This window comes from Panthera uncia (genome assembly GCF_023721935.1).
Source record: "Panthera uncia isolate 11264 chromosome B3 unlocalized genomic scaffold, Puncia_PCG_1.0 HiC_scaffold_1, whole genome shotgun sequence".
Classification (NCBI taxonomy): Eukaryota; Metazoa; Chordata; class Mammalia; order Carnivora; family Felidae; genus Panthera; species Panthera uncia.
The window spans coordinates 92,588,236-92,610,390 of NW_026057582.1; the positions used below are offsets into that span (position 1 = coordinate 92,588,236).

Sequence of the window (22,155 nt, forward strand, 5' to 3'; positions counted from 1 at the left end):
TAAACTGTTCACAAACCCTTTCCTTCATGACTCTCCATTTAACTCTGCTTTATTTTTATCATAGTTCTTATCATAACTGAAATACTATTATTTGTTAATTTGTTTACTGTGTGCTAACCTCCACTACATATGTGTAAGCTTCATGAAGGTAAGGGGTTGTCTGTGTTATTCATCCCAAAGCCGACAACGCTGCTTGTCATGTAGTAGGTGTTAAATGAATGCAAATATGAATCTGCACTCAGAAGTTTTAAGCATGTATGACTTGATAAATGGATTACCATGAAAAAAAATAATAGAAAATTCAGAAAGAGAAAGAAGTGATTTGAGGGGAAAACTTTCAAATTTAAGGTTGGCTACAACAAGGTACGAACAAGATAAAGATGAAGAGTCACCCACTCACATACGGGGGAGTGCAAGCAATGAAAGAGGCTAAGACATCCTCCCCTGCTTTGACTTATACAGAAACTTATTCATTTAATTCAACCTTGGGCAGTAAGGACACAGATTAGAGCCAGTGTCATTTAAACTCTTTGTGCCATTGATTCCCCATCTGTAGTTCATTTCCAAGGATGAATTAACATGATTTCTGTTTCAGCACCGAGATGGAAACTCTTCCTATATCATCATTCTACACCTTACATATCCTTCCATTTTTAAAAGTGGGATAAAAAATACCAAAAAAAAAAAAAAAAAGGCAGAAAATGGAATTTTAAAAACCATATGCATGACTGTAAAAGCTATCTTGCACATGACCATGAACCTAATATGAAGCCAACTGTTCTCATGCTCTGTAAAGATTATGATGATCTATTTAAATCTTTTTTCTCTAAAAACTATCCTTTTCCCTTTCCATTCTTTAACACTCTCCTCACTTACCTTCACCTGTCCTCTATTTCTTTTTTATCCTCCTCAAATTTATCCTGGTTTATCAAAAAATGTTCAACTGAAACTTTATTTTTATTTGAACATGAGTTTATTTACTATTCTAACCAAAGTCATGAGATTTTAAACATCACTGATTTTCAAAATAAAAATTCTTGTAACATTAGAAAATCTTTTATTTTGCACTGGAAATTATTTACATTTACATATATTAATTGGTATCAAATTTATCTTACCTGTAATATTTTCTGCTTGTCTTTGAGGTTTCACAACAAGCTTCACACCCCCTCCAAAAACAGCAGCCCACATCCGATTATTTAATGGGTGGGCTGCAAGCCGAAACAATTCATTGGAGGAATTTGTAGCAAGAGCATGTATCAATAAACTTAAGTAAACAGCAACAACAGCTTCACACAACAAAATGTTCAATTTTGGCTGGTCTTCATCTTGAGCTGAACTCAAGAGATTAATGAGTGAGCTCACACCTGTATGGATATATAATATCATAAGGAGTGTATCAGCAAAAAGCTCCAGAAGAAAAAATCCAAATCTGTAACTTAACCAAAATTATGCATCCATATTATGTAATATATCCATAATTTGAGCAACAAGATAAATGACAGAAATGGATTATAATCTATGGAATAAAATAAGCCCACAGTTTATACTGATATAATAAATGAGTGAATAAATAAATAAAAAGGGGAGAAATGAAAGCTCTTCCTCATAGTACAATTTCAACTAAAAGTAAAAGGAATGATAAAATTAGAAAAATCACCATCTAGTAATCCCCACAGTAATATCTGATTCAGGCAAGAATGGCTGCTAAAATTAGTGGGTGAAAGCATAATATTTTACACAGTCTCAAACTATCTCTTCAAAAGAAACTTATTGATTACAAAGAAAAAATATTAGCTTAACAAATGTGAAATTTGGCAGAAACTACCTTAACAGGTGATCAGAGTTAATAGCACCAATTATGGAACTAACTGACGTCATATGCCTCTTGACAGTCTGAACTAAGGGCACACAGTATCTTTTTTGTGGTATCCATGCCAAACACATACAACCTGAATCTAATACTAAGGTTAGGAAAACCCAAATTGAGGGACATTCTAAAAAATAATTGTCTACTACTCTGCAAAAGTATCAATCATGAAAGACAAAAAAAAAAAAAAAAAAAAAAGAATTAAGAACTACTCTAAGACAGAGGAGATTCATGAGACATTACAACTCAATGTCACATGGAAGACATGAGTGAGGCAGCTGGAGAGATTTCTGAAAGATCTACAGATGAGAAGAACAATATTGTACAACGTTAAGATGCTGAATTTGAATACTGTGCTACAGTTATGTAAGAGAATGTTTTTAGGAAAGACTCATGATACATTTAGATGTAAAAGGGTATCATGTATACAACTTGCTCTCAAATACTTCAAAAAATACGTAAATACACACACGCAGTGAGAGAAAGAGAAGGATGAATGCTAAAGCAGGTATGGCAAAATGTTAACATGTGGAGAATCTGGGTGGGGGCTATACAAAAATTCTTTGTACTGTTTTTTCAATTTCTTGTAAGTCTCATTTATTCCAAGAAAAATGAAAATGGAAACAATGTTTCTAGAAACTTACACACAAATCAATTTTAAATATCCAGTTTGAGTTTGTCACCTCTTTCTACTGCCACTCTTCACAACAATCACTAATGTGTGAACTCAGAGTTATAAAGCAAGTAGAGTAAAACCTGAATGACACAGCAAACCAGGAAAAGGTATGAAGAGAGTGGAGAAGTCTGAAATAACTGATGTGGATGATGAGAAAAAGAGCTAACCAGAGAAAGAGAAGGACTGGCAGACAGCACAGAATGGTCACTCTTATCCCAACATACAAATTTACACTTGAGAGTAATCGTATTCTCTCTGATACATCTGTGAAAATGTCTCTGTGATACTGCTCTCTAATTTGGAATTTCTAAGGATAAGGAAGAGGATGTGCTCACCCTTGTGAAAGATGTTAAACCTTGCTTTTTTATGCTGGTCAACACAGCTGGGTTTTGAAGCCTTAACTTCCTGAGTCTTCAGACAACATTACAGTACTTAATAATTCCTAACCCATGGCAGAAAACATCATCAAAAACAAACAAATAAAAAAAACCATTCACCAATTCCACAAAGAACAACAATCAGGAAACCAGTTAGTAAGTTTTTAAAATGGAATTGCCAAATAAGGTTTAAAAACCGAAACACTTAAATGCTCACCCGGCCACTGAGCAGGAGAAGAATTCGGTGTTGCATGTTCTTCAATACTTTCGGTCCTGAGTCTTCGACGATCACTTAAAAGAAGTCCTTGATAAGCCATTCCTGTAAACTGGTTTCCTTCTGTCTGACTGCTAAAACAAATAAGGTTTGGTTATTTATCACCCTAACAGAGGTAATTAGCAATTATGCTTTATACATATTTATTTTAGATGATTAGAATGATATTTACTCCTTTTAAAAACTTTTCAAGATGGTTGAAAATCTTTTCTATATTCACCCATTTTTATTAAAAAAAAGAGTCTGAAAGTAAGAAGAGTACTATTAGCACTAGACTATATTAGAAAGTTTCAGGGTGCTATTTTCTTGCATTTCTTAGCTCTGCAAAGTTGTGCAACCTTAACTTTGAACTAAAATATGAACTACAATCTGGAGAATATTTTAGAAATATCAAATCCTAAAGCCAAATGTGACTAAATATTTATTTCTCTCCTCTTTGTGGAGCTGCGGAAAATACAAAAACAGAAAGTAAAGCTAACTCCCTTGAGGGTCAATCATAGCCTAAGGATGAGAAAATACACATTTAAAAAATATTTATTTGAATTCTCATTTAGTGCCATTTTAACCAGTGACTGATATCAAACAAGTTGGCTTTGATCACTATGATGATCATAGTAAATTAAATAAACTATTTTTCCCTTATTTACATTTCCGACGCATCTTATTGAACTGAAAGCAGAGTACAGGCCATTTTGAGGCCTGTATCAAATCTTCTCACAAAAGGCTCCTGAATTTACAAGAAAAAAATCTAGACATATGTTTAATATAAATTTAATATGATTCTATTTATATTACAAGGTTTTTCATTTATTAATTCATTTAAATCTGGGTCATCTTTCCTAGTGATTTAATTTCTTACTACTTACACTGCCCTCATCATTAAAATGTACAGTATACACTAATAAAGGTAACAGGACATTTAGAAAAATTTAAACCATTACTTCTCATCAGTATCATTTTCAAAGACTTCTATGTTATATGTAAATGGGTAAGAAAAATGATTTTAATAATTATTTGTTAAGAAATGTCCTTTTTGATTTTTTAAAAAGTATTTCCTTTTCCAACTGAAAAGCAGTTAAGCAATATAGGAGCTAATCCAATGCTAAAAGAAATGGTTCCTAAAGAAAAATAGTAAATAGTGAAAAATTCTTTTCTTAAAATCAAAAAAGACAGTGATGATGATAATTTCCATTTACTATTTATCATTTTCTGTATGCCTCTGTTGTTACTAGGTGACAGCTAAATTAAAGTTATTTTATTTCTCATTCTCTCTTATCTATTAGAGTACACATGGCAGTCATATTTGAGGATATTTCCATCCCTAGGAAATAGAACTTTGATATAAACTTCAGCACATTTTAATGTTTTTGCTGTATTAATAATTTAGCATGATTTCTTTTTTTTTTTTTTTTTTTTTTACCTGTAGCTATGACTGTCACATAATGCTTGGTAAATTGATGCAGAAAGTGATGCTGCTAGTGAATGAAGTGTGTGCACCTAAAACCAAAACAGCCACAATTACATTTTATACTAACATTTCTATACAACAGTAATATCTTAAATATTAAAAAATACCCAGCAGAGTGGCAATATCATAAATAACACTAAATCCTAAGACTACTAACTCTACTTTAAAACTTATAAAATAACACTCACCCAACTTAATATGAATGCCCACAACAAAGCTAACTGATTCAGAACACATTTATCAAATATTTACTAACTGTGAGTCTGCCATTTACCAGACCCTGAGCAAAGTGCCCATGTTCATCTATTACTGGGACTGTTCTACCTGCTAATGATTAGCTTAAAGATTAGTATTCAAAAAAAAAAAAAAAAGAAGAATAAAAATAAGTATACAATTTTCAGAGCTTTTATTTTAAACTGCCTTACAAAATTTCCCTTGATGAAAATAAATACTTGATCTTAGTAATAAAAATGAATTAAATGTTTAGATATATCAATCACTGTATGAAATGGCTGTTTTCAGAAAGCAAGTAACTTATTTAGTACTTATGAGTAGTGCATACTCTTAGAATTTTAAATTTAGAAAGTTTAAAAATTATCATTATCAAAAGTACATCTTAAAATGCCACACTGAATCAACATTTTCAGACCCATAAAAATCTTAAAATTTGAAGGGAACTTAGAAATAGTTTCATACTCTTTGAATGTCTTATACAAATTTCTAGGAATGGAAATGTTTACTTAGAATTTAGTGCCTTTTCGAAGTGTCCATATTCACCTAACAAATAATTTAAGTAATCTCTGCTTAAATACTAATACAGATTAATTCATGCTATGGGTTGGAAGTCTCTAATAGGTTGATGTAACTCATGGGTCCTTCAGAAGAATGTACTCCTAGAGGTCAAACATGCCTTTAAAATAAAATAAATAAAAAACAAAGATGTTGGGGACATCAACCACTGGAACTGGAAAAAGCATAGCACAAATATACATAGGCTAGCACAGAGGTTGTCTGATGAATTCCAAATCCTGCCAAGCTTCCTACTGATTTTTTGAATCTATCTGTTCTTAAGTTTTCAGCACAGGGTATGGGTTTCATCTGGAGGTAGTAACTCTTTGAAACCTGATGGCCCCTCATTACTGCACAGCCTCCAGCAAACACAATCATCAGGGAAATAGTAACGAGGATACTTTCTCTGGGATATTTCCGATCAGTCGTAGTTTTCTCAAAGACACTCCCTGAGCTTATACTTTCACAATATCCTGGCACATAGTCATAAACATTTCTAAATTAATGATTCATTTAATGGAAATGGAAGATTGAAAGGAATATTAAGAGATAAGAATAGTGTCTAGAAAAATTATTTTATAATCAAAAAAGTATTTGTCTGTCTTAAACTACTTTTCCATAATTAAGAGGAATGCTTCCTTTTAAATTACGTTCATTGGACAAAGAGTCTTCAACTGATTAGGATTGGGGAAGTAGCACATTAAGAGCACTTTACAATATTTCCTCTAAGTTCAACAGGAAGACAAGTATAACATATTTACCTTCTCAATGTGTACAATATCAACTGATATAAACTTTACATTACCTTCACATCTCCAACACTGGGATGAGGTGGTGTTTTCATCTGAACAATAGTGTAAAGTATATCATGGATGTGATTATTTAAGTATAATACAGGATTAGCTATGACTGTTTTTGTTGAAGCAATACTTGCTGAAAGCAGAGGTAGGGTGGTAGGCAATGGTAGTGGAGACTGGAGCTGCTTCACTGTAGTTTCCTGTGGGTTACAGTGGATTTTTTTTCAAGACAGTTAAAATGAAGGACAAAAAAAAATCAATTAATAGTGGCTCAGTTAAGCATCCAACTCATGATTTTGTTTAAGTTCGAGCCCCATGTCAGGCTCTGCACTGGCTGCCAGAAGCCTGCTTGGGATTCTCCTCTGTCTCTCTCTGTCTCTCTGTCTCTCTGTCTCTCTCTCTCTGCCCCTCCCCTGCTCATGTTCTGTCTCTCTCAAAATAAATAAATAAACTTAAAAAAATAGTTATATGATAAAAATACTAGTGACAAGGGGCGCCTGGGTGGCTCAATTGGTTAAGCATCCAATTCGTGATTTCAGCTCAGGTCATGATCTTACGAGACTGAGATCAAGCCCCAAATCAGGCTCTGCACTGTCAGCTTAGGATTCTCTTTCTCCCTCTCTCTCTGCCCCTCCCCAACTCATGCTCTCACTCTCTCAAAATAAATAAATATTTTTTTTAAAAAAACACTGGTGATGAACATCTGAATAAAAGCAGTATTTATTCACTCATTCTACAAAACTTTATTGAGCACCCAATCTGTACCAGTTGCTATGTAAGATGCAGAAGATATGAAGGTGAGTATGACAACAGCTGTGCTCTCAAGCTGTTAAGCCTACTCATAATCACTATAACTTTGATCTAAAAAGACACACGCAGAGCATAAATATCTGCCTCCTATGAATAGAGGAAATGGGCATATCTACATTAGTAAAAAAGAATGACTAAAATTATTAAAATGACCAAGAATGAAAACAAAAGTGAAGTTCATACCTGCTGTGATTCTTGTAGCAAAAATTTGAGTTCCATTCTTACTGAGGCCAGACCACCACCCTGGGCCCCGTGAAGGCTACAGTAACTAAGAAACACTCTGAGGAGATCTTGGTTTTTCTGTAACCACAACTTTCGTCTTTCTGCATGTTCTCGTTTAGCCTGCAATCTCCGTCTTTCTATTTGGTGGCGCTCATAGGAACCTATATCTGGTTTGTCCATCATTTCTTCCTGGTCCAAAAGATCACTCTCTACCTTAGAATACGTTTTACTGGCATATTCTTTAATAACTGATTCATGGTTACATATCTCATGCAAGGCAGCAATTTCCTTTTCAAGCCAGTTATAGAGTTGAAATCTGAGTTTTCCACCATCTACTTCATAACCTGTAGCCAATGTTCTTAGTTCAGTCATGAGGATCTTTAAACAAGCTCTGAATTTTAGTTGTTCAGCAATCACATCAACTTCAGTATCACCTTCAAGACAATCCTCTTCCTGAGGAGTCAGTAACATACTAGGGTCTGAGGCCTTCTGATCTTGTCTATCTGTTTCCCTGGCATCTGTACTTTTCATTATTAAGCCAACAGCATCTTCTTCTTCTTCTTCTAAGGCACTATCATGCTCTTCACCCCAATCAAGATTAAGAGGTTCCTCATCAACTTTTACTATTGGCTGACTCCAGTCAAACTGTGATGAAGTTACATTTGACCAATCAATGCCAGAACTTCTACTGACATCACTCAGAGTCTTTGATTCTGAAGGTACATCATCTGTCTTTTTAGAAATATAGTCAGGCTGACCTTTCTCTGAAGGTAAGGCAGATATTTTGGTAACTTTTGGAATTTTGGAGAGTACCTCCAAGGCTAGAACAGGACATCCAACTTTAAAATGAGCATTTGCAGTGGTAAAGAACAATTTTCTTTCTATAAGGTTAATTTTATCAACAAAGTTTTTTTCAGTTTTGAGACCTAAGGTTGCCAAAGTTCCTTCAGGGGAGGCAAGGTTTCTTCGAATAAGCAAAGGATGAGTTCGAAGGTAGTTGTAGAAACTAAACACCACTGGGTTACAAGATTTGATGATAACTATAGAAATGAAACAGATACAATTACAAGTTACTATGTCAATTTGCGCTTACATTACAAAAGAATAAAATGTCAGCACTTTCTCAAAATAAAGGATATTTAAAAATTATATATTTTAATACTGCTTATATATATATTTTTAGAATTTTTTAATGTTTGTATTTGAGAGAGAGAGAGGGAGAGAAGGAGAGAGGGAGGGGGGGAGAGAGAGAGAGAGAGAGAGAGAGAGAGGGAGAGAGAGAGAACAAGTGGGGAAGGAGCAGAGAGATAGGGAGACACAGATCCAGGCTCTGAGCTGTCAGCACAGAGCCCAAAGCAGGGCTTGAACCCATGAACCATGAGATCATGAACTGAGCTGAAGTCAGATGCCCAACCAACTGAGCCACCCAGGAGCCCCAATATTGCTTATATATTTTAAATGGAAAGAAAACACATACACAAAAATTAATTGGTTCCTTTGCAAAAAAGGGAGGGAAGAACAGGATAGAGAAGTCAGGAAAGAAGCTAGATTTCTCTGAAAATACCTTGGTTTTATATATTTTATTTAAAAACCATGTCAACATTGTATATAATTTTAAAAGAAAAATTAAATTTAAAAAATCACAAAAAAAGCAAAAGCAAAATTAAACAAGTGATTCTGTATATCAAGCTGGTAGCACAACCACACAGAGAAGAACTATAAAGTGACTTTAAGCAATTTGACTGTACATCCTGACTGGGATATACCACAAAAACAAAAATAACTACTAAAAACAAACAAACAAGTAAAAAAGCTTAAACTGTTGCTATGAAAACATGTTGCTATGAAGAATTTTTGTATCATTATTCTGAAGCAATCATATACATACAAAATAACAAATATGTTAATGCTATGAGAATTCAAGCTTTTAATTATATACAGATTTGAAATCTAAAAAGAAAAAATCTATAATTTATATTGAATTAAAAATTTCAGTGTGAACTCCTGAATTCTCATGTTTAAAAAAATGGATATATATATATGCATATATATGTGTGTAATATATACATATACACACATATATATATATCCTAGCTCCATTCATTAAAACAGCCTAGAAACAATGACCAAACCAACAGCAAATGAGGATCCCTATGTCCAGGCTGTAGTCTCTATTATTCCCCACCTAAAAGGATCCTTCTTCTAAAGGATGTCCATTTCCAGGTCTGGGGCATGAAATGTATAAGATGAGCCTGAAACATCTTGCCAGAACAAAAAACAAAGACACTATCAACAAATAATGTCAAAAGGATTCAAGAACTTGTAGAGGCTCCAACTGGTTAAAAATGAGATAATCTGAGCAACCATAATAAAGTACAATGGATTAAAACACAAATCTATCTAAATCTGTGAGTTCAGATAAATAAAAATAAAAACTCATTAGTTACCTTTGTAGTATGCTAGTGAACCAAACTTATTTTGAAAACTGGTAAAGAGAAACAATCAAACACTTATGTTCCCTTCACTGTGCATACCACTGGATTTAGAGTAATCAAACAGCTGCTTAGGGAGACTACACTCTCGGCAAGTATTCCAATTCATAAGAGAAGAATAGAATGACACAATTAGAGTATCATCACTTGACCAACACTAATGAAATAACGGATCTATGCAGTGATCACTGATGTCTGTTAGCACAACAAAAAGCTCAACAAGCAGACATTATGAGTTCCCTAATAGAAGTACTCCACACCACCAGGAAATATTTCTGCCAAAAATCTCATAAATTACCAATATATATGAAATACAGACAACATGGGGGGAAAAACATGAAATGACACAAAATCTAAAAAGTAAGAAACTACAAAATAAACAATCTGACTTCTTTAACAAATATATTACAAGGGACAAGAAAAAGGAAGGAGGAAAAACTACGAATTAAAGTAGACAGGGCACCTTGGTGGCTCAGTCAGTTAAGTGTCTGACTTTGGATTTCAGCTCAGGTCATGATTTCACAGTTTGTGAGTTTGAGCCTCACGTAGGATTTGGCACTGACTGCTTGAAGCCTGCTGGGGATTCTCTCTCCCTTTCTCTCTGCCTTTCTTCCCACCCCATGTACACACATACTCTCTCTCAAAATAAACATTGAAAAATAATAATAAAGTAGACAAAAGAGACATCTCAGCAATCTTGAGGATCTTATACAAATCAATTGTATAAGATTTTATGAGACAACCAGGAAAATCTGAACATTGCCTACTTTGATTACTAATCAAATTTTGTTATGGTGACATGTGTTATGTTTAAGAGTCATTTTTTGGAGATTCATGTTGAAATATTTACAAAAGAAATGATATACTGGAAATTGCTTCAAAATAAATCTATGTTTAGAATGGGAGGGGGTAAAAATGGTGGGTGTATATATGACATAAAGTTGGTTTAAGTTGATAACTACTGAAGCGGGGTGATAGATTCATAGACTTTAGATCTATTATTCACTTTTTTTATATATATTTGCAGTTTTCCACAATAACAAGCTTTTAAAAAATAACCTATAAAACATTAAGAAATAAAAATAATCTTCCTTCTATAAAAATGTATACATTTTAATAAAATTACCTGGGAAACTCAGATACTTATTTTTTCTCCTAACGGCTTTATTACCTTTCCTTTAAAATTGTTAATATTATTTATTAAAATATTTCTTCTTTATGAAGAAGAATGTAAAAATGGGTACCCTAGTCCCTTTACCCATGCAAGCTTTTTTAGCATTTAAAAATAATATGTAATAAAGATTTTTTCAAGTTATTATTTAAATTCTAGTTAGTTAACATACAGGGTAATACTCATTTCAGGAGCAGAGTTTAGTGATTTATCACTTACATATAACACCCAGTGCTCATCACAACCAAGTGCCCTCCTTAATACCCATCATTCAATTGTAACTAGAAAACACAGAATGAAAAGTAAAAGCTTTTTATCTCCCCACACCTATTCCCCAAAGTTAAGCAGTAACCAGTATTCAGTTACTTTTGATTTGTTCCAGAAAACAACAAAGGAGAGGAAGAGGGAGACTAGATGCAGTACGTATATGCACACACATGCATGTGTTTGCAACATGCATATGTAAATAAAATGCAACAAGAATCACACTGTTCTGCATCTAGCTTTTTTCACTTAATAATACAGCAAATATTAATTCGTTGATCTACTTCATTTTCTAATGGCACACTATTTCTGTAGTATGGATATACTATAAATCATTTAATTATTCTACTAACAAACACTTAAAATGTTCTATTTTTAAAAAATTATTGCAAACAGTGCTAATAAATACCCTCCAGATACTTTAAAAAATCTAAACTATTTGGGATAATTAGAAGTAAAGAATGTTTATCACATAAGAATGAAGGCCCATGCACTAAACCAGTATGTGTAACAACTAAATTTCTACTTAAAAAAAAAAAAAATGGCTGTATGATAATATGGAAGAACTATATAATGGGTAAAGGTTATGCATGTTTCAGTTTAATAAAATTGTTTTTCGTTTTTTTTTTTTTTTTTTAAATGAACAAGTTCAGAAATAGTCTTCTTTTAAAAAAGAAAAAGAGGGGCACCTGGCTGGCTCAGTCAGTGGAGCATGTGACTCTTGATCTCAGGGTTTAAGTTCAAGCCCCACACTGGGTGTGGAGATTACTTAAAAATAAAATCTTAAAAACAAAAAAGAAAGAAAGAAAAAGAGAAACCCACAAATGTCCTACCTTGATATTCATCATCCTCCTTTGGTGTTTGTTCCAATAATGTGTCTAAAGCTCGGGTATAATCTTTCATTATCCAATAGGCAAGGCTACGCAGGAAAGGATCAGGATGTAACCTTTTGCAATCAAATCCTGAGCCATCCTTTTGGCAACCCAAAATCTTCTGATTTAGGATGGATATATAAGTGGATGAAGTCTCAAATTCAGATTCATACAAACGGGCGATAACCATGGCTAGCTGAATATCTTCCATTTTTTCAAGACATACCTACAAATTAAGATATTAAGAAATACCTATTTGATGAAAATTATTTAGAGATATGAAATATTCCACTGATACCCTGAAAACTACCATTTATATTATCATAGTGGAGGGAGGGGTCCAGAGGTTGGGATAGTAAAAGGCAATTAAATGACTGTTTGATAGGAGATTAAGGAATAGCAAGAAGAGTAAGAAACTAGAACTTAGTAGCTAGAAAGATGAGACATAAAACAAAATAAGCCTAAGACAAATATCAACATCGCATCAGATTTAGGCCAATTTAAATTAATAACATTCATTTTAAATTAAATATACTTACGACATTCGAATTTATATGTATCAATTCCTCTTAATTTCCAAATACACTTCCACATAAGCATAATTATTACTATTTTAAAAGAACCTTTTAATTACATAACAAAAAAACATGAAATAAAGCCACATATTCTATTTTTACTGTTAAATTTATATTCTAATGTAATTACTCATATTGAGAATCTGAGGTCATTTGGTCAATAAAAGCATCTCTCAGTCAATCAACATTTCTCTTCTTCACCTTAAATGTCTTCTAAGTTAAACTTCCCATTCAAAATTATAAATATTTATTTAAAAAAATCATACATCAGAGATAATTTTGAAAATATAACCAATTCTAAATGTAAAGAATTTCTCTTTAGTGGATATTTCCTATTTTTTCTATCATGTAGTACATTCCAGTTATATCTAGTATTTTTCCTTCACCTTTTAGGATTGTTCAGAATGATATTAAGTATCCTAAGAGAAAGAGCTCATAAATAAACAGAAACATTCATAATTTCTCTCTTAATCAGCTGCCAGGATTAGATATCAAAAAATGCAGTGTTTTACCTCTTCATTCATTTTCTACCATCTAAGATGACTGCATTACAAAACAGCATAAATTGGAATTTCAGTTCCTTATCTATGAATTTCAGTTAGAAGAAAAGTACCTGCCTGTCTACACCAGAGAAGGAGATTGTGACCTATACACACTTCAAATAGTTCAGAATCATAAGATGGCTAGGAATAATCATAAACGATTTTTACCATTTTTTCATACATATATATTTGAAATGCATATACTTATCTTGAAATGCAATATTCCCTGTATAAAATTTTTCATTTAGGTTTCACACTTGAATTTATTTATAATTTTTTTTTTATCGCCAGGCCACTATTTACGTTCAGTAACCTCTGTAGTTATTTGTTGTCCTTACAAACATAAGATAAAAAATTACATTCTCGTCTATGACCTTTCCAGATTTGCAATCTCTTAGAAGTATTTCATGTCATGTTTTCTTATTTATACCTCTATGGCATCTTTCAATGAACCAGCTAACAAGAAAAAAGCAGCAGATTGTTCAAAGCGTTGTTTTCCAAGTAAAGAGAAAGCATTTTTCAAAGCAGCTTTACGCCATCTATCTTCATTAAAGTTGTGGCTGAAAAATGTTGTCATTTTTTCATCATGCTGTGACCTGGGAACCAGAACACAAATATCAGCAGATAAGGAAATTTAAAATATTTTGAATCCTTTGTAGATTAAGTGAAAATAACCTCAAACATCCATCTAAAAAATAGTAACTTCAGTGATAGATATCTGTTATCAAACTTCACTTCTAATAAGGAAAGTTCAAAATATCTTGTATACATGTAAATAGAAAGCAAAAGCATTTTTTACTTTTCAAAATGTTTTTGTCAATTTTTTTTAACAACATCCCATCCTTTAGGTTAAGTTAAACTTAAGTTTAACTTAACCTAAATATTATGCCCATTTTTTTGCAGATAAAGAAACCAAGATACAAAAAAGTAAGCTGATTTGATCAAGTTCAAAGCTCATACATCTAAGTACTTTCAAAAGCATTAGCATCAGAAGACTCCCAGCACAGAAAAACTCCATTAAATCATGTTAACAACTGAGGAAATTTACCTAAAAAGACCCCACACTACTGCTTTCTTCTTCATTGAAAGGTAGAATAATGCAGCATCCAAGGCATCATTGTTCCTTTGAAAAGAAGCTTTGGCAACCTAAATGATAAATAAAATATTCTATTAAATTAACTATTTGATAAAAGAATTACAACCGATTAACCAACAATTGACAGTAACCATGGAAATGAGAAAAGTTGGCTCTACTCCGCAATCTCCAGCGGCTTATAATATATACTCCTAGAGACAACCATTTGTATGCCAGTAATTATAATAAAAATAATAACAGCAACTAGCATGTACTGATTACTTCCCATGTACCAGGCACCATCTAAGTGCCTTTCACTTATCTCAATCACCACAATCCATGAGGTACTATTATTACCCCAATTTTACTTCCTAGAAGCAAATGAGACACAGACAGGTTAAGTGAATTTTCTAAGGTCACAGTGTAAGGGGCAGAAAAGGGATTAGAAGCCAGGCAGTAATAACTGTCTATCATAGAAAACTAGAGAAAGAAGGCAGAATATTCAATAGATATGACCTTTACTTGAAAATTAAACGTTACCTTTCATAACATTTGGTAAAAGCAAAAATGCTAAATGCTACAGTGTATGTGATTTCACAATTTAAAGTTCTCTCAACTCATTGAATAAATATTTATTATATACTGTGACTTGGGAACTAGACACACACATTTAAAAACTACAAACAAAATTAAGTGTTCCAGTTTTTTTTAAACATACTTTCTAAAAAACATTCTTTCCTAGTATTTTTCCAATCAAATTTTGACAATTCTAAAGGAATGACACCTTCTTTCTGGTATGTAATTAAAATACAGAATGTTGAAGCTCCATTATTTTAAAGTGCTGACAAATTTCAGTTCTTAGAAATTCCATGGGAGTCTTGAGCACATAACTGATAATCTCCATGGAGCCATATAACCAAAGTTGCTGAATTCATACAGAACTGATCAAGTCAATGTTAAAAAGTTTAAAAATTAAGCCAGTAACATTATTGTAATATAATTATATTGTTCTGAACATGGTACCATACTGACCGTATCTTATTTCTCAAAGGTACTTAGATAACTTCCGCAAATCACTAAGTTGAGAAATATAACAGTAAAAAACAACAGATGTTTTATTAGCTTACATTGAGTGATGGTGAAACAGGAAACTACCAAGGCATGGAAGAGTGGGAAACCACATCATGGAAACTGATTTACTCTCAATACTTGCTTATTTCTCTTCTCCTTTTTTAGTATGTTCTTGCCTTCAATCATTTAACTTAGTATTTTGATGTGTCGTAATTTTTAGAGAAATTTTTATTCATTTTTTGCTAACTATTTATAATACATCTCAAGGCAACAAATTCACATACCCTTTGATTCAATTTTAATATTTCTAATGGAAATAAATCATATGTACATATCAGAGATACTTAATTATAATGACAAAACACACTGCTGACAAGAAATTAAAGAGATATTTGTAGACAACATCTGAAACATTTCAGATAAATTAGGCCCTCTTTTTCCCACTGTTTTGGAATATAAAAAATTTAATGTAGGTACTGTGTTATTTACATGCTGTAACAATTAACTTTCCCTATATACCAGAAACTACATTATTTGGTTGGTGTGAGAATAAATTCCTTCTTACATTTGTGCCTATTTTGAGGGAGAAACACTGATATCAGCTACCTTACATGTAACAGGAAAAATGACACCTCTGTGCTCACATCTCAAAGGGATCTGAGGGGCATGATAAACACCAGCAACACAGGATTTTAAGGGAGATGAATATGGCACATCCCTAACCACCTTCAACCTACCAAATGAAAATGGGACTGGGGGATATGCATTTTAAATAAGTTTGACAGGTGATTCTTCTGACACTAAAATTTGAAAACACCCATTGTAGAGGAATGAATTCCTCTTGGGAGAAATAAATTTATACTTCACAAATGTAGTACCATTAACTGTATTTCCGAGAATGTCAATGAACTCCTAAAAGTAAACAATAAATGAGAATTCCACTTTCCTAACCCCTATAGAATAAAAAGGGCACAGACTAAATCTAACACTTATAAATGTTGGCAGTTTGGGCTGGTTATCTAACCTCTCTAGTCCTAGTTCCATCAGGTGGAAATGGAGATGGTAACACAGGACTGATGAAATGATTAATGAAATAATTTATGAAAAGCAACTAGCACAAACCTGGTACGCAGAGGATGCCCAATAATGGTTAGTTTCTGCAACACTGAAAGAACCTGCAGCTTCCACTAACAACTTACTTAATAAATTTTTTTTCTAAAGGGAATCTACCAGAAAACAGATTCCAAAAACCTGCTTTAAAAAATTTTGTAGTGGGGCGCCTGGGTGGCTCAGTCGGTCAAGCATCCAACTATTGATTTCGGCTCAGGTCGTGACCTGAGAGTCATGAGACTGAGCCCCTTGTCGGACTTTGTGCTGGGCATGGAACCTGCCTGGGATTCTCTCTCGCTCTCCCTCTCTACCCCTCCCCCACTCGTGTGCACATTCATACTCTCTCTCAAAAAAAATTTTTTTAATAGCATGTTTAATTTGCTGCCACAGATATGTTCTTCAAGTGCACATAAATCAAAATCTTTTATGGAATGGTATTTTAAGTGTGCAAAGGAAGTTTGCTATTTACTAACCTAGTCATACAGAGAATCCTTTATATAAAAAGAATTCTCATATATAATTAACATGATCTGATAAGAACCAAAGTTTGCTTTCTAAATTTAGATTTTTCTTTTTTTAATATCGTTATTAAAGTACAGCTGACACACAATGTTATATTAATTTCAGGTGTACAACAGTGATTTGACAATACTACACATTATGCAATGTTCACCACAGTAAGTACAGTCACCATCTGTCACAGTACAGTATTATAATTTTATTGGCTATATTCTCTATGCTGTACTTTTCATAACTGTGACAAACTTTCAGTTATCAAAAAAAAAGATTTTTGCATTTTCCCAAACTAGGAACCACCTCAACTGATAGCAGAACATAAGTAATTCTACAAATATTATAAACTCAGCATATATGGTAAAAGGCAACTGATACACTACATATTTTATAAAGTTCAAGTTTTTGGAATCTCCAAAACTTTTTATTTAAGAAATTTTTAAGATCTCAAGATGTACAAACTAATTCCCCACTACAGATTTTCTGGAACATGATATCTTTTATCCTTTAAGATTTTTTTTTTAATTTCAACATCCAATGAAGTAAAGTTACCTTTTCAATGCATCTTCGAAGAGTGTTAATATTCCTGACCCACCAACCTATTCCCATAGCTCTTAGCTCAGACCACTGAGGGTCCCCTCTCTGAATTGCCGGAATCATATTAATTAGTTCTTCCTCAGCCTCAGAATGAAAAGCCCAGGCAAAATGGCAGGTAGACACACCTAAATTAGAAATGCAAAATAATAACCTTCAGAACTATATCCAAAAATAACAAAAACAATTTTTCACATAGTCCTGTATTCATTCATCCTGGAGAAGAATTTTCAAGCAAAAAAAATGGGTGAAAGGAAGTCTTCATTCAGGACTTTACACTCTAAGCTTCTAAATACAAGATCAATGGCAGGATACACAAAACTAAAATATCCATCTTTTTTCCAAAGTATTTGCTTTTTTTCTCTGCAAAACTAGAGACACCAAAACGTGATCACTGGAAAGATATTTGAACACTGAGTCATTTATACACACACACACACACACCAAATTTATCAACAGTGAAAGCTTTGGTCAAAATAAAATATCTTGGCCCTGTGTCTCTGGGTGTTTTTTCACAATGCCACTTGCTTGTAGACCATAATATGAATTTTAGTATTGAATACTGAAAACTGCCCCATTCATCCCTCTGGCCAAGGAACTAAGTATCGTTTTATAGTAAACTCTAACCTTCAAGAGAGTTCAAGGGAACAACAGTCAGGAGACACATTCCTCTGCCTTCAGCACCTCAGTTAAAAGTAGTTAAAGCTGCCAAATACTGATGGTATATGGCAAATTTGTTCCACCCTGGTAGAAGAATGACAGGGCTCTAGGCTGTATTAGAGGCAACAAAATGGGTTTAGTGACACCGTCACACTTGGAAGTACAAGGAAGTTTATCAATAGTTTAACTATTGATAACACTTTATTCCACTTAGAGCAGGTGAAGAGGAAGCATGAGGGAAATGACACAGAGTGGTGACAGGTAAGTGAGAAAGCCCAGAAGAACCCACAGGAGCCTAGGAGCAAGCCTAAACTGGTCCAAGTAGCCATCTATATGGACCAGTTTTTGAAACAAAGACATGTCTGAGGTCAATGACAGTCACAACACAGGCTTCTCCATGCTATTAGACCATAGACATTACTACATATAATTTTTTCATTAACAACTACTATATAGACTTACAATATAGTTTTTCTAAACCTTACGGTTTCACAACAGTTCCTTTAGAAAGTATAAAGGCAAAAACTGGGGTACCTGGGTAGTTCAGTCGGTTAAGCATCTGACTCTTGACTTCAGCTCAGGTCATGGTCCCAGGGTCATGGGATGGAGCCTCATGTCAGGCTCCACGCTAAGCATGAAGCCTGCTTAAGATTCTCCTCTCCCTCTCCCTCTGCCTCTCTCCCCGCCGCGCGCGCGCGCACACACACACACACACACACTCGCTCGCTCTCTCTCAAAAAAAAGAGAAAACTATTATGACCATTTTGAATAATAATCTTAACTCTTAAATTTCCCATTACTAACATTTATATACAACTGTGTTTGAAATCACATCACAAAAATCAATGCAACAAACCTTGTCACCATAAATTTAGGGGAAAATTGTCAAAATTTAAGAAACACCAATTTGTAGTTTTTCAGAACCTAAAAGGAAGATTAATTTTCTCATTTAAATCTTTGCCTGATTTAAGAAATAATCACTACATCAAATAACTCAAACTTTGCTTTAAAAGTTATTATTACATAGCAATGCATACAGTATACTTTTGATAACAGCAAATTTATAATATAAAGAATAATATAAAATATGTTACATTCTATACCCTTAAATGAAATTTAATTAGTTCAATTTTTGGTATGATTAAGAGAAAACAACAAAAAAACATATGTATGTCAGGGGAAATTAGGTTTGGAAAGCAAGATTAAAAGAGCAGTGAATATATTTGGAAGCCTAACTATTTATGTTTGTTTTAATATAAGCACTGTGTTATAAGTCATATACTCACAAGTAAAGCTGATGTTTCAGGAATATGTGCCATACAGTAATCCAGAAGATTTGCATACTTGTAACACACTGCCACACCCCCTGATTTGAGATACAAGGATTTATATCAGCCCCCTAATTTATAGATTAAAAAATCGTAACTACAGAGATTAAAGTGACCTGCCACATATCTTAATACTAAAAAAAAAAAAAAAAAAAAAAAAAAAAAAAAAAAAAAAAAAAAAAAGATATTAAGAAGAAAAAAAACAGAGGAACAAACAGGCAGTTTTTTTGGTTTTGGTTTAAATAGCAGGCTATTCTTTGCAGTTTTTCCTTGTTCTTCTTAGCCTTTCTATCTATAGACTGGCTACTTCACTTTTCCCCGAGACCTATTCCCAAAGATCATCACCTGTAACACCAGTCACTTATCTCCAATATTTTAACTGTGTCAAAGAGAAAATGGAATTTAGCAAAGCTTTAGAAATTAGAGGTGTGTTAGATCTCCCTAGGAAAGTACATAATTGTTATTAAGTGATTCAGTACTATTTGACTATCATTTAAAATGAAAATTTAAAAGACCTTTGAGTTAACATTTTTTAAACCTATCCAAATGGCACAGATTGTTTAAAATGATAATATCAAGTGTTAAAAATGTGTTATTGAAATCATCAAACATCGCCTCTTGGAATGTAAATGAGTACAGTTTCTGTCTGTGGCAATACTTATCAAGAGTTATGAAATTTTACTCTTCAGTACAGAGAACAAACTGGTGGCTGCCAGAGGGGAGGTGGGTGGGGGAACAGGTGAAACACTTATCTTGATGAGCACTGAAAATTGTACAGAATTGATGAATCATTATATTGTACACCTGAAATTAAGATGGTATATTAATTATATTTGAATAAAAGATACTAAGATATAGTTATGTTCAGAGTTTAGAAAACTAGCCTGGCAATACTGTAAACTGTCAACCCAAACATTAAAAATAAAAACAACTACCTTTAAAAAAAAAAAAAAGAGTTAAGAATTTTGAAGCCCTCTAATACTGTAACTCCATGATGGAAAAGTAACATGAGGAAATAATCAGATATACACATAAATATTTATATGCAAGGTTTTAAGGTCATTCATTACAGCGATAATTCAAATAGAAAAGAAAATCAGCAATATTTGTTTCAAAAATAAAGGACTGGATAGATGAAACACAGTTTAGAGACATGACAGAATATTAGACAGCTATTTAAAATCAAATTTTCAAAGAACATTTATGAGGGTAAAGGGTAAGTGTTATGGCCAAGAACAACAAACTATAAAGTCTGATATTCTAATTCCTTCAATACTAAAGCATTAATTATGAGACTGTGTCCAGGATGCTGGTTTAAAAAGAAACATAGTCTAATGAAAAATGCACTGGGCTGGGATTCTAATTCCAACTCTATTCACAAATAGCCTTCTATCCTAGGCGGGTCACTTTATAAAAAGTTTCATTTTTCAATCTGTAAATTAGGCAGCTGGTAGAAATCCTTACATCTCAAATCAGGGGGTGTGGCAATGTGCTACAAGTATGCAAAGCTACTGCATCTCTAGATGGCAGATATTCTTGGAACATCAGCTTTACTTGTGAGTACAGGACTTAAAATGCTTATACTAAGATAAACATAAAAAACACGGAAAAATTTACATATTTTTTAAAGAAAAGACATCAGATGTCACAGAAATTCAGGGCGACTTTGGGTTATGGCCTCAAGCTTATCAGGTTTACTCCTAGGCTACTACGACTTCAGCGAGTAAGAGCTGAGAAACTGAAATAGAAAAGTAAAAGTCATGGAACAGAGCTAAAAGATGCACAGTAAAGTGGTTAAGTGGGTACTATGTGACAAGAAGATCTTAAGGCTAATGATAAATATGCATATAATGATTTAGCTAATTCTTATACACAAATATAAATCCAAGTATTTCATTTCAATATGAAATAAAAGTTGCACAAAGGTTCAGACAATGAGTTAAATACCTTGATGAAGTAGCTGTACTCGGTATAAAGGAGGCAGTGATGTCAAAAGGCATGTGTGCAAACGCATAGCTAATAAGTATCTCAAACCACACTCATCTAATGTGTCTCTTCCTATAAAGTAAGCAGAAAATATATTTAAGGAAATAGGTAACAAACCAATAAAAAAATTAGGAAATAAACATTAAATTCAGTAATAATATATACAAAATGTATGTTTGAGTGTATCCCTTTGTGAACACTTAAGTGTGTATATATATATATATATATATATATATATATATATAGTATATATAGAACATGTATCTTTACAAAAAAAAAAATGTGTAAAGGCTAAAACTCCCAAATGAAAAATGACTGGAGAAAACATAATTGTCTATTAGTACAGGTAATAATAGTCATTATAGCTATTCATAATAAATGAAATCTTGAAATCCAATAAAGAATACATTAACTATAGTAAGCTAAGTATAATTTTAAAAAGCATTTCCTAGGTGAGATTTAAAAAATAGGAATTACATATCTAAAATGATATCATTATTATCATTATTATCATTAATTAGGCAGTATCTTCTAGTTTGGTTAGCTCAACTGAAATATAGTACCATGAAAGATTTGAAATTTGATTCTCTAGGCTAGTTTTCCAGAGTTAAGGCTGAAT

General features: G+C 32.9%; 1 protein-coding gene across 3 annotated transcripts in view; it reads right to left on the reverse strand.

Moving 5' to 3' along the window:
* Positions 1-22,155, reverse strand: part of DMXL2 (Dmx like 2) — a 152,411-nt gene that overhangs the window by 20,345 nt on the left and 109,911 nt on the right. For 2 of the 3 annotated variants that reach the window (XM_049613613.1, XM_049613616.1), the window contains 10 exons: positions 21,498-21,608; positions 17,521-17,690; positions 14,248-14,345; positions 13,630-13,795; positions 12,044-12,308; positions 7,245-8,323; positions 6,260-6,451; positions 4,618-4,694; positions 3,141-3,271; positions 1,119-1,367 (listed from right to left, as the gene is read on the reverse strand). In XM_049613613.1, the coding sequence (XP_049469570.1) occupies positions 1,119-1,367; positions 3,141-3,271; positions 4,618-4,694; positions 6,260-6,451; positions 7,245-8,323; positions 12,044-12,308; positions 13,630-13,795; positions 14,248-14,345; positions 17,521-17,690; positions 21,498-21,608 (2,538 nt within the window). The remainder of the gene's footprint in view (positions 1-1,118; positions 1,368-3,140; positions 3,272-4,617; positions 4,695-6,259; positions 6,452-7,244; positions 8,324-12,043; positions 12,309-13,629; positions 13,796-14,247; positions 14,346-17,520; positions 17,691-21,497; positions 21,609-22,155) is intronic. The other variant, XM_049613614.1, reaches the window with a different exon arrangement.